Source organism: Harpia harpyja, chromosome 4 (assembly GCF_026419915.1).
Source record: "Harpia harpyja isolate bHarHar1 chromosome 4, bHarHar1 primary haplotype, whole genome shotgun sequence".
Classification (NCBI taxonomy): Eukaryota; Metazoa; Chordata; class Aves; order Accipitriformes; family Accipitridae; genus Harpia; species Harpia harpyja.
In genome coordinates this window covers 59,196,918-59,208,709 of record NC_068943.1, presented here as the reverse complement: position 1 = coordinate 59,208,709, position 11,792 = coordinate 59,196,918, and the positions used below count along the sequence as shown (strand labels likewise).

At 44.9% G+C, this 11,792-nt stretch overlaps 1 protein-coding gene across 10 annotated transcripts in view; it reads right to left on the bottom strand.

Annotated features, from left to right (window-relative positions):
• Nucleotides 1-9,051: 9,051 nt before the first annotated feature.
• Nucleotides 9,052-11,792, bottom strand: part of PELI1 (pellino E3 ubiquitin protein ligase 1) — a 46,596-nt gene continuing 43,855 nt past the window's right edge. For all 10 annotated transcript variants that reach the window (XM_052784211.1, XM_052784208.1, XM_052784212.1 and 7 more), the window contains one exon: nucleotides 9,052-11,550. In XM_052784211.1, coding sequence (XP_052640171.1) covers nucleotides 10,984-11,550 — 567 coding nt within the window. In that variant the 3' untranslated portion in view covers nucleotides 9,052-10,983. The remainder of the gene's footprint in view (nucleotides 11,551-11,792) is intronic.

Below are 11,792 nucleotides of genomic sequence, written 5' to 3'. Positions count from 1 at the left end.
ATAAACTCTAGGGGACAGGAGAGGTCCCATAGGACCAGAGAACCTATTATCAATATCTAGGGGGACATCCAAATACAGCATTAATTAAACACCCACATGATCCTAAAGCAACCGCTACAGCCTTACAAAAGCAAGCCATGTCTAACCAACTCCATTTCTCTCTTTGATAAGGCAGCTGGCCTGGCAGCTAGGAAAGGGAAGTCACAAGTGTGCTGCATCTTCACTTGAATAACACTGGCTCATGCAGCCACCAAAGGAAATGGTCTAGACAATGTTACTACGAGGTGAACAGGCAAGCAAGTTGTTTATGCTCACAGGGTAATGTTCATCACGTCCCCAGCTCTGTATGTCCCTGACAGCCACTGCCATGGGAACATCAGCTCCCAAAATCTGGCTGAAGAGGCAGGAGGCTGCGTTTCTGTGTGCACACCACAAGGGATGAGAGACATGGGCAGAAAGAGTTAACTGCACACAGGAAATCACCATCAGCAAGGAAACGACCCCAATTCCCTATGTTATACTCAAGGTCGTGGCATTCATGAGCATCTTTTCCTTACAAGACATGTGTACCACCCACCCCCAGTTTAGCTTTTAATGAAAGAAACACTTACAATACTCTTCCACCAATCTACCCAGCCTGCAGAGACTGTTGCAGACTGCTGCTTACATCTGTCCTCAGAGGAGCCTTTTCATCCTTTTGAAAGCTGCTGTTTTCTTTCCCAGCTCTGTAGAGAGATCTGGCTAACTAGAAATCTCGAGGCCTTTATACTGCGGTTCTCCCATCTTCCTGGCTGCATTCATTATTAATAGCTCATCATTAAACTTTAATGAATTGAATATCAGAGGTTTAAGGCTTGTTAGGCACCTTTCCTCCCTTTTTTCTTCCATGTCCATTTGTTGGACGAGTTCATTCAATGTCACGCAGGGGAAGCTGTCATAGATAACAGGCGCACCTTTTGCAGAAAGTTGTAACGTCTTTATTTCCAAACTCTGCAGAACTGCTTGGAATACAAAATTTTGCTTTGTTTTTTTCTTTAAGAAAACACCCCCCCCCCGCCCCCAACAGTAGGTAAGTCTTTGGTCTCAAGTTCCTCTTCAGTTTACTTTGTCTGAGTGGGAACTGACGAGTTCTAGCTTTGTTCATTAATGAGTTGGCTTCACAGGGAAGATGGGAGCAGCTTGGCTGTGTAAGACCGCTGGTCTGCGTAGGGCCAATCCTAATGCAGGACCTGTCCCCCAAAGAGCAGTGAATTGGGGGTGCTCCAGGAGAAGCACAGAAGCCTGTGGTAGGGAGAGAGCCTCTCCGTCATGTTTTTCAGGGTGGAATTTGCTCTAGCCCCATCCCAGGAGTGCACAGACCCACTCTTGAGTGCAGCAGTGACACTGTCAGCAGCACCAATATTTGCTTGCGTAGGGTTGTTTTGGTGTGGATCATCCCCCTCACCTTGCAGTTAAAACCTGAAAAGAAGACCCTGTAGAAGATCTGAACTGCTCAGCGTTCGGGGCTCAGGCACCCAAAATTGAAATGCTTTTCAATGGGCAGAAATGTACTGAAACCAAGAACTGTCAGGATATTTTTCCCCAGTGGAGGAGGTGGGTAAGGGTCTTTGGAGGGACATACAGCATGCAGGACATGGGCAGGGACCTTCCCACTTCACTCGGCAAGTGGAAGGCCTCAGGGAGGACGTGGTGAAGTCAAAGACAGAGTTCAGGAAACAAGGAAGAACCCCGGCAGTCTGGCAAACACAGCCTATGAAGAAAGATCAGAAGGACTGCTGTAGCATAGAGAAGAAAAGGCTGAGAAGAGACATGCTCATAGCCTTCAACTATGTAAAAGGCGGCTAGAAGGAGAGAGGAAAAACTATTGCCTCCACATCCTCGGGGGGGGGGGGCAGCGAACAAGCAGTAATGTGCTAAAACTTTTCTTCTGGGGGGCTTTAAGTTCAAGATGAGGACCAATTTTTCATTAGGAGGATAGTAGAACCAAGGAACAGGCTGCCTGGAGAGGTTGTGGAGTCTCTCTCCATTACTGCAGATTTTGAAAGGGTGAGATGAATGCTCACAAGCAAGATTTGGGTAGAACTGACCCTGCCATGGGGCAGACTCGTGCAGGAGAGGACCTTCCATGGATCCATGATTACATTATGAACAATACATTTTTTAATCAGCTGATGCAAAGCAGCTTTCACCTAAAGCCTGTGAAAAAATCGTTTGAAGCAATCTGGGAACCCTTATTGGTTTATTTTTTTTTCCTTTGAAATAGTAGGGAAATTCCAGAGATGCTAAGAACTGGTACTCAGAGCCAGAACTACAATTTTAGACTAGCTCATCTGAAATCCATACTGAGCAAAATAAAGAGAAAGCTGATCAGAGCTCACATGTAGATGACAATAACATAATGCCAATCAACACGGGGGTTTTTGGAAGAAAAACTCACCTCTGGCAAACCTGCTTTCCTCCTTTGAGATAACAAGTTTGGACTCGGGACAGATTGACATTATGATTAAAAGATTAGCACTCTCCCCATCAGAAAAGCCCATGTTAAATGGATTAGCTGACAGCTCCCCAGTGGAGGCTCTGCCACGGACAGGACAGAATCGCCCAGGAGGCACCTGGACCTGACGCTGCTTCGCATTGCCACTCGGGATCTGACAGCAAATATAAGGTGATTGCTGACAGCATGTATACAGGATGTAAGGATCAACCAGGTGGCAAGCTGGGCTGAGGAAAGTCATTTAGAAACTGCTGCTACACAGAATACAGTAGTGCATTGCTATTTTTTTGAGTACCAAGAGCAAAGGTGGGTTAAATACCTACCTCCACCCTGGGGACTCCCACAGCTGCTCTTCTCTTCCTCTGCTGTGTCCTGGGGAAGCCAACCTCTGACATCCCACCTTTATACTTTTGTAGTGTGAATTAGTCCCTAAATTGCAGTCTGAAAGATTGGGGCCAGCAGAGCCTAAGCCTCTTGCGTGATACCATTCAACATATTTTTCACTGCAGAAACATAAATACAGCCTGGTTTTATTAACCATTAACCTATAAAGATAAAAATATAACAAAATGCAGACACACATGGTCTATAAATATATTTATGCTGTCGTGAGGAGGAACACTAATTCCAGGCCTCCACACTATGAAAAACCCTCCCCTGTATAAATACTGTGCATTTGGCAATATTGTTTTAAGGACAGTGGGCTGGGTTTTTTTTCCTTTTGGGCTGGCACAGTCTCTGGTCAAGCTCCCCTTTTGCAAAGACACTTGCCCTGGCTCCAGAGATGGCTTTCCCTAGCAGGCAGTTGCCAAAAGCTGCCAAGGAGTGCAACATGAGCACTGATTCATTGACACCCAAAGGCACTTGGACACACCTTCTGCTTCTCCTGCTGGAGAACAGGCAGAGTGAGATTTCCAAGTGATAAAGAGTGACGCTGGCAGAAATGCTGAGTAACACTGAAAACACCCAGAGCAATGGTGGAGCTGAGGTCTTCAGCATCATTTACCCTGCTTCTCAGGAAAGCTGCTCTAAATCCACTTTTAATGCAAGTAAGTGAAAAAGCATTAAATAGCCATGCTCCGTTATGTGGCATTTAAAAGACCTTCTGATTGATTTAGCTTGCCTTTAGAAGTGAAGCAAGCTAATGAAATGAACTGAGGCCCTGGCAGCTTTGCTCTGCAGAGCCTGGGACAGGCTTTGCCAGCCACCACGACCACAGGCTGTGGGGAAGGGGCAGCAGATGGGAGAGGTGCCCACATCCCTGCCACCCATCTGGGACAACATTTAACCTCCAGCAATGGTGGAGGATGGCACCACAGGTTCATCCCGTGGTGGGACCCATGGACATGTCCCCACTAGCGGGCAACACTCCACAGAAAGGCAAGCTGGGTAGGTAAGACCATGACCTCTCAAGTCACTGCAATTTGGAGCCTTTCGTCCCCTTTAAAGTCACATTTTAGGTGATTGTCCAGGCAAAACAAAAGTGGGCACGCCTGCATCTCAGTCCTACGGAGACCTTTGAAAATGTCAGCCACTGTGCCAACTGGAAGCACAGGCCAGAGAGAAAAAAAAAGAGGCCAATTAAAAAGCCAGGTTGTCTCCATGTTGCTCAGGGCTAACAGAACAGATGATGGCATCACTGGAAGCTGTGTTTGCTTTTAATTGTCCTCGTTCCACTGAATAACTAATTCTCTCCTCCTCCCACATGACAGGACAAAAAAAAAAAAAAAAGCATGGGTTTTTTGGAAAGGATGAGTTGGCTCAATTGCTCTCCTACAGCGCATGACAGCAAGCTGCAGTTTTTAGCTTTGCATCCAGGCAAGTTTAGAATATCGCTGCATGCATTTGTTTTGTTTCAAATCTTCTGGGATCAGCTAAAAATATTATTTTGGAGAGAAGAGGATATGGAAGTACTAAAGGCTTTGTGTTCATTCAGCTTCTAAATTGCAGCCAACCAAAGGGAATAGCAGAGGTAGATCCCATTTGTAAGGTGGTCGTATTAAAACATTATTTTACAGGTGTCAGAGGGCTGGGATGTGGGAGGTGCTGCAGATCTGAGCATGATCCAGGGAAAGAAGTGGATCCTCTCAGCCCAGATATAAAACCTTGGGCTTACCACAAGACTCATACTTCATGTGGCTGTTTCCCAGGAAAGCTATTGCTCTTCCCTTATCCTTTACCAGCTCACATTTCCAGCATTTTCCAGGAGACACTGAAGGGAAACCCTATCTAGGCTGAAGAATAGATGACCAAAAAAATAAACCTCAAAACACATTTTGCAAGGCCTGAGTCCAGCCAACATGGTTCAATGCATTAAAAAAAAATTACATATTTCAATAGAAACACTTAAAATCATAACCATGGTGAACATGACTGAGAAACTGTCAGATAAAACAACTGCAGAGAAAAGTGAATCTGATTTAATTTTGGGGGGGAGGTTGAAGCAGAAACAAAGGACAAAGACAAAAAACTATAAATAAGCAGACAGGATGATCTTGGGAGTTATTAGTAAAGAATACACATACGGAAGCTTTTCCCCCTCGAATGATTTAACTGTGTACTGCACTTTCATCTACTGTCTGGAAATGTGAACTACCATTTCCTACCTACCCTCTCTGTGCTGCTCATGCTTCGTGTGGTGTGTTCATGGGGAATCCTTCGGAGTTTGTTGTGTGCTGTGCAAGTGCTGTGGAGGGGAAGCCTTTTAATGAGACCTTTCCACTAGAAGGAGGAAAAATAGCCAATCCTGGCATGAGTTTTAACTCCAAAGGACTCTACCCTCATATTTCTGAAAGGCAGCGGATCTCCAGTCACGATCTCAGTACAGAGCTGTTATTATGTACGTAGACAGGGTAGAGGAAGGAAGTCGGAGTAGATTAATAATTCAGTCCTGCCTCAGAGCTGTTTAGTGACACTAAATCAGCAAAAGCATTCAAAATAAAAACATCACAATATTGCAGGCACTGTCAAATTACAAAGGAGTTGCCTCTGCCAGCAGGAAAGTGCTTCTCTAGTTGATCCGTAAGGTCACTCGTGCTCACGCAGAGGATGCGAGATGTCTCAACCCCCCACATTGTAGTGCTGGGCCCTCAGCAGGGATGGCAGAACCGAGTATTTGCTGGTGCCTTTGCTGCTGCCACAAACACATCCTCACCAGCAGAGCCAGGCAAACATCACAGGCCAGAAGATGGTGCTGGCTCCCACTCCCTCCTGCCAGCCCTGCAAGAGGGGCAGTAGGACAAGGACGGAGAGCTGGGCATGCTAGCAGCAAAACCAAGAGTGGCCGTGGGTGGGCAGGGAGCTCCTGACTGCCAGAGCTGGCACTTTGCCTCTGGTTACTCATCTCGGGGGATGCAGCCCCAGCTGATGCCTAACCTGATCCCACACAAGCTAATGCCAGGCAAGGCAAACGGGGCCAGCTTCTGTAAAGTCACCTGCTTACTGCGGCTGCGGAAAGGACGGTATCTGCTAGGGCTGGAGGGAGGAGGAGGATGGGCAGCAGCTCACAGGGGGACAGAGGCAGGAACATAAAGATTCAGTCACTGGGGCTTATGGCTAATGCTGTTCCCTAACACTGCACTAGCGTACAGCCTCAGGCACATCCGAAGCCACCAGTCCTGCTGCAGGCTTTGCAGGCCCCCGAGACTGTGTTCACAATGGCTGATCTCACAGAGGCAGCTTAGGCTTGAGGAAATAAAAGCACTTTTTTTTTCTGCTCTTTAAATCTGCCACCCTTTTGCTTTCAGGAGACAGACAGGACCAGACCAATAACCAGCAGCACCCAGCACAGCTGAAGCAGTCAGCTGTTTCTTGTGCAACAGCACATTATCAGTGCTTCCCCAGCTCGGCTTGTGTCAGCTTGTGTCACCAGGGTTGTTACCATGGGTTACTGCATCTGAACAGCACAGTTTGACACAGTGCTGTTCTTGGCAAGAAAACAGGGTCCTGAGCTCATGCTGCTGCCCTGGAAGCAGCACCTGGGAAGGGCCAGGTTTGCTGCTGCCCCTGCAGAGGCCACACTTGCCAAAGAGCCCAACACATGTCACAGGAACCATCACAGCTCCCGCACAGATGCTTTCCCACATCTTTTTCAGAGCATGCACAACAGCGTGTGTACGAGTGATCTCCTATGGCCACGAAAGAGCCTTAGAAGCTGCATCTCCAGGATGATCACAACCCTTATGTTAGTCAAGTGCTAAAATTAAAAACAGACAAGCTTTGTCCGTGTTTTTACAGAAAAGGAAGTAGGGATTGTACAAGCCAAGACTAGGACCAGGAAATCTGGTCTAATTCAACAGCAACCAGGCCTAACCCAGGCTGAAAGACAGTGTGCACAGAGGTAGCTGTAGTCATTGTGATAGATTCGTATTGCAAAACTGGAAATGTATTTTTAGAATCAGGCCTGGAAACTGTCTCTTCAGAAAGAGATCAAGCATGCCACAGCAGGGTCATTATGGGATTTGCAGAGCACCTTCAAACACAGGACTGCTGGGGGGACTTCATAATGTCATCAAACCTTTCCAGATGCCAGCCTCATTCTTGCAGGTGTAACAAACCTGGCACAGATGGGATTAGAAAGCCTCATCCCCAGCCTACACCACACATCTGAGCCACACCACATGCTCGTGGTATTGCTTGAACCCAATGGCTGAGTCAGTGAAGGGAACAGGAATAGGGCCCTGTCAGTGCTGGGCTACCCACCACCTTCCCAGGTAAAGCCCTCAGCAACCTCCCCATCAACAGGCTCCTGCCCTGCTGTGAGTCAACACACCAAGCTGCCCCACTTCTGCTTTGGGGGGGGAAAAAAGGCTTCATTAGCCAGCTGCTGTGCCAAGCTGCTGCCTTCTACCAGTGTTAAATCCATGCAATTTCCTACAGCTGAAAATCAAATTAGCTCATTAAATCACCTGCATTACACATCACACAAAGAACTGCACAGAACAGAGCAGCCATGCACAAACCAACAGCAGAAAGCTAGCTGCTGATTTCCAGATGCATTTCTGCAGATCTTCACAAAACTTTAATGCTAGAAAAGGGCCTACACTTACCTCATTTCCACATGCATTCCCTCATCAGTTCCATATACCTATGGTGATCTCACAGGGAATAGTCCTGTCCCATCTGCTCATTGCATCATCAATGCCTCTTTCCATTCAAACAAACCTTTGAAGGCAGGGTAAAGGCCACAGAATTCATTTGGGGCTGGTTTTTGCAGGTAAAAGGGGCTGATTTAGGCTGCACCCAAGTGGAGCTGTAATCATCTCAAAGCCAGCACAGTGCAACCTCTTGCACTTCTCCCAGCTCCCAAATTTGTTCAGAAGAAAAAGCCTTAAATTTCAGAGTGCTTCAGTCAGCTGGTTGAGTCAAAGGGATCATTACACTTTTAATGTGACATTCATTTTACAGTTTACAGAGTATAAGACCTTCTATTTAAATTGTTTATTAAAGAACAGAAGCCCAGAAGGAACTCAAATAAGAAACCACAGTCAAAGCTACTGCTTTTAGTTAGCTTGCATGTTGTATGGAAATTGTTTCTCAAACTACTTGATCACTGCTATCCTGCTTTTGACAGTGGGATTTCTGTGTCTCGGAAATTGTTTCTCAAACTACTTGATCACTGCTATCCTGCTTTTGACAGTGGGATTTCTGTGTCTCAGGCATTTGAATGCCCATGTTCTGCCCTTTTAAAAATGGGATTAACAAGCCCAGCTTGGGTCAAGAAAAGTATACAACAGGCAGAAGGTGTGGGGCAGACTCTGAAGGGTTATCTTAGCATAACCCTACCTGGAGAAACAGCCAGTTCTGCTAAGACTACACTGTCTTCTGTGGTGTTTGGAGTTTTTTTGGAGGAGGGGGGCAGGACAAAGAAGGATGATGAAAGCATAACATACCATCTTAACATGGTAGAGGCTTAACGATGGTTGTGTTGGGCATGAACCTCTCTTCTTCCCCTCTACAGTCAGATGTGCATGTACCCAACTGCACTATTGGCTCCACACCAGCATCCAGCTGTGCCTCCAACACAGGACAAGTACACCACTTTCTGTATGTCTGCTACCATCCAGTTCTCAATCTGTTTTCACAGTTCATCTTTTTATTACTCATACTGCTTTGTAGCTTTCATCATGTCATTTTCTGATTTTTCATATCCCCATAGTCAACAAGATCAGGACCAGAGAAGAAGCATCAATGTGATTTTGTGGAAGATGGAATCAAGAGCTCTTGGCATTTTAGAAGAGCCCAGCCATTTAGTTAAAGTTTTTGCTTACATTTCATTATTTGTAACTTACTCAGGGAAAAGACCATTTAACTGTGTCTTTTGAACAACAATCTTGGCTTTGTTAATGTAAGGTTAAATATAAAACACATTGAGAGGTCATATCTGAAAGGAGCCATTCAAATCCATGACCAGGATAACATGCAAACTCTTATTTACAGTTGCTTCTTTTTTATGATCTTAATTCACACATGCAGAACAGACACCTTAGGTGACAGCAGAAGGGCCACCTCCAGCCACCTTTCTCATCTCAGAAACAAAGCAACAGACAATCCCAGAATTTCTATTTTTGAAAAGTGTTTACTCACATAGTTTGAATAAATTAATTTGCAAATAAAAATTAAACTACAGTATACTATAGTTTGAATAAAATGATTAGAACAACTACAATACAGGGATTTCTTGCTGCATAAGTTTCATTACTTAATGCATATAATCTGGAAAATGTCAAAATCAGTTATATTTCTATGGAAAAGGAGTAACAGCAGTTACTTGTACATGACAGCTAACTGAACTTATAATACAGGTTTCCTGACACATGCATTTCCTGAGTGAACCAAACAATATATATAATTTTTTTAAAAATGGAGAAACAATTGACAAAGTAAATAATTCATGACATCGAAGCAACATAGGTCTCTCTTTAACCAAGAAAATTTTAGAACAGCTTCGAAAGGAAAAATTAAAGCTATGCTATAAAGTACAGAAATTTGCTACTGTCAATTATACAGTACGTATTTTGAGGAAAAAAAAAAAAAGTATGAAGCTGGCCAAAAAAAGCTCAACTGAATCCTAAAAAGGTCAGGTTGTGTATTTGCCATGAAGCACAGTGGGTTAGCAGCAAAGCTGGATGTAGTGCACTGGCCTTTTCTGGTGGATACAGAGGGAAAGGAAGGGTAGGGAGGGGAGAGCAGAGAGAGACTACTAACTAGAGCCCACCGCAGTGTGAGCAGACCTTACACAAGCAGCCCACACTGAGGTCTAGGAGCCCAGTCCAGTCCCGGCTCAAGCACTCCCCTAACAGATTGCCAATTGTGACAAGTTGCATGAGGATGCTAGGATGTGGGCACGCATCCCTTGGGTACCAGGCTTCAACTTTGTTCCATGTGCAGCCTAGATGAGTATTGGCACCTCGCAGCAGGGTAAAGGCAAGCACGTGAAGCCCGTGGCTCCCATACGCCAGTTCGCAATGGGCCAGAAGAAAGGCAGAACATCCGACTGACAAGCGTGTCTCAAGTTGGGACTGTGGCCGACTCACAAATTGCTCCCTGCTTCCCACACAAGTGCAAGGGCACATCCGCCTCTCCCCTCAGCCCTGCCCCAAACAGCACAGACCAAAATGAGCCTCGTCTTTCAAGTTTGTTAATATTTAAGACTGGAAAAACCCTCACAAATATCACTAATGCTAAATAAAGAGATGTGTTAGCATGAAGGGAGAAAAAAATCCTTAATCTAGACTAAGTTGCATATTCAAAGAGTCTGGTAAATATTCTCCTCATAACCAGACCTTAAGTACAGTCCTACCAAAAAGACATTTTAAGAAGTCCTTCTTACCTACCTTTCAACATGGTTAAAACATACCTTTATGCCCTCATAATTTGCATTAGCTTTGTTTAAAAAGCTTTTTAACTATTCTAAGAACTCAGTATCTTAGATTAAAAAAGATTTTTCTACCATTTCCATCTCAGGTTCTTCTCCATCCAGAACTACTCTACACATCCAATTGCTGGATGTAACACACTATGACCATGCTACTCTCTAAACATTCTATGTATTTTCAATAATAAAGATAAATAGAAAAGAGTTAATATACACGTTTGTATTTTACAATGTTTGCATCCAAGCTGTAAACTAAATGTTCTTTGAACTATTTACCCTCCATATACAAAAAGAAGGAAACAACTTTCAAACACTGTGGGCATGTGATTCAAAGCCATTAAACGGAAGGCATCGAAGTTCACTCTACAACACTTCCTTCACCTCTTCAGAAGTAGTTATTAAATAAAGAAAGCAGGAGTTCCCCCCCTCTCCCCCCGTTTCTTCCATTCCCAGACTTTTCTCAATAGAGAGGGATTTAGCTGTTGTAACAAACAAACAAAAAATCTTCATCTTAATGCAAACCAGCAAAGCCCAGAGAATACGAAAAACAGTTGGTTTAAAAATCAGAATTGCTTAGCTTATCAGTTTACTGCAGTCCTCAGTAACACATGGGTTAGTCAAGAGGTCCCTGGAAAATGAGTCTGATGTAACCTTGCTCACCAGCCAGCTGATGCGCACAGAACGGACAGGCTGCGTGAAAAGTATGAGTACCATGAGGAAGAGGAATTTGGGACCAATATGCAGTTGTCTTTTCTGAGCACACGTGTCCACATGGGCTGAATGCATGAGTTGGAGGTCCTGCATCCACATAAAATCCCGCTTCACATCCAAGCCACAGAGGCACATAGGGGCCAACAGAGCGGCACATGGGACACTCGCGATCCTTGCCGTCTCTCTCCTCTTTGTTTCCCCAATTGTGATAGCCATGGACATGGCCACAGTTCAGGTACACCCACGGCTGCTTTTCATCTACAACATCTTTTCTCTTCATGCTGGGAAATGCCAAGGTGTTAAACCCCACAGGACACTGAGGCCTTGCTGCATTTATTTCCTGTCTTAGTGCCTCCAGATGCTTGACAGTAGGAGTGCGAGAAAGCCCTTCTGCAGTGCGCCACAGCAGTGTTGCTCCACACAGGTCAATTAGAGAGCCATCCTGGAGTTGGTTTGTTTCGTTCTCAACCTTGTGATGGACAAAGTGAAAGAGAGGTGTCACCTAAGGTTACCTGAAGAGTAACATAATGCACTTTCATAATACAAATCTGCCTGGAAGATCCAGGCAAAAAGTTTCAAGCAGCTCCTTGACTGTCCTATACACGATACCTAAAGAGAGGCCAGTTTCAGCTTCTCCCTCCCCTCTTTTTTTAAAAAAAAAACCAAAACAAACAAACCAACCAAAAAACTTCTTGACAAGTCTTGTTTAGT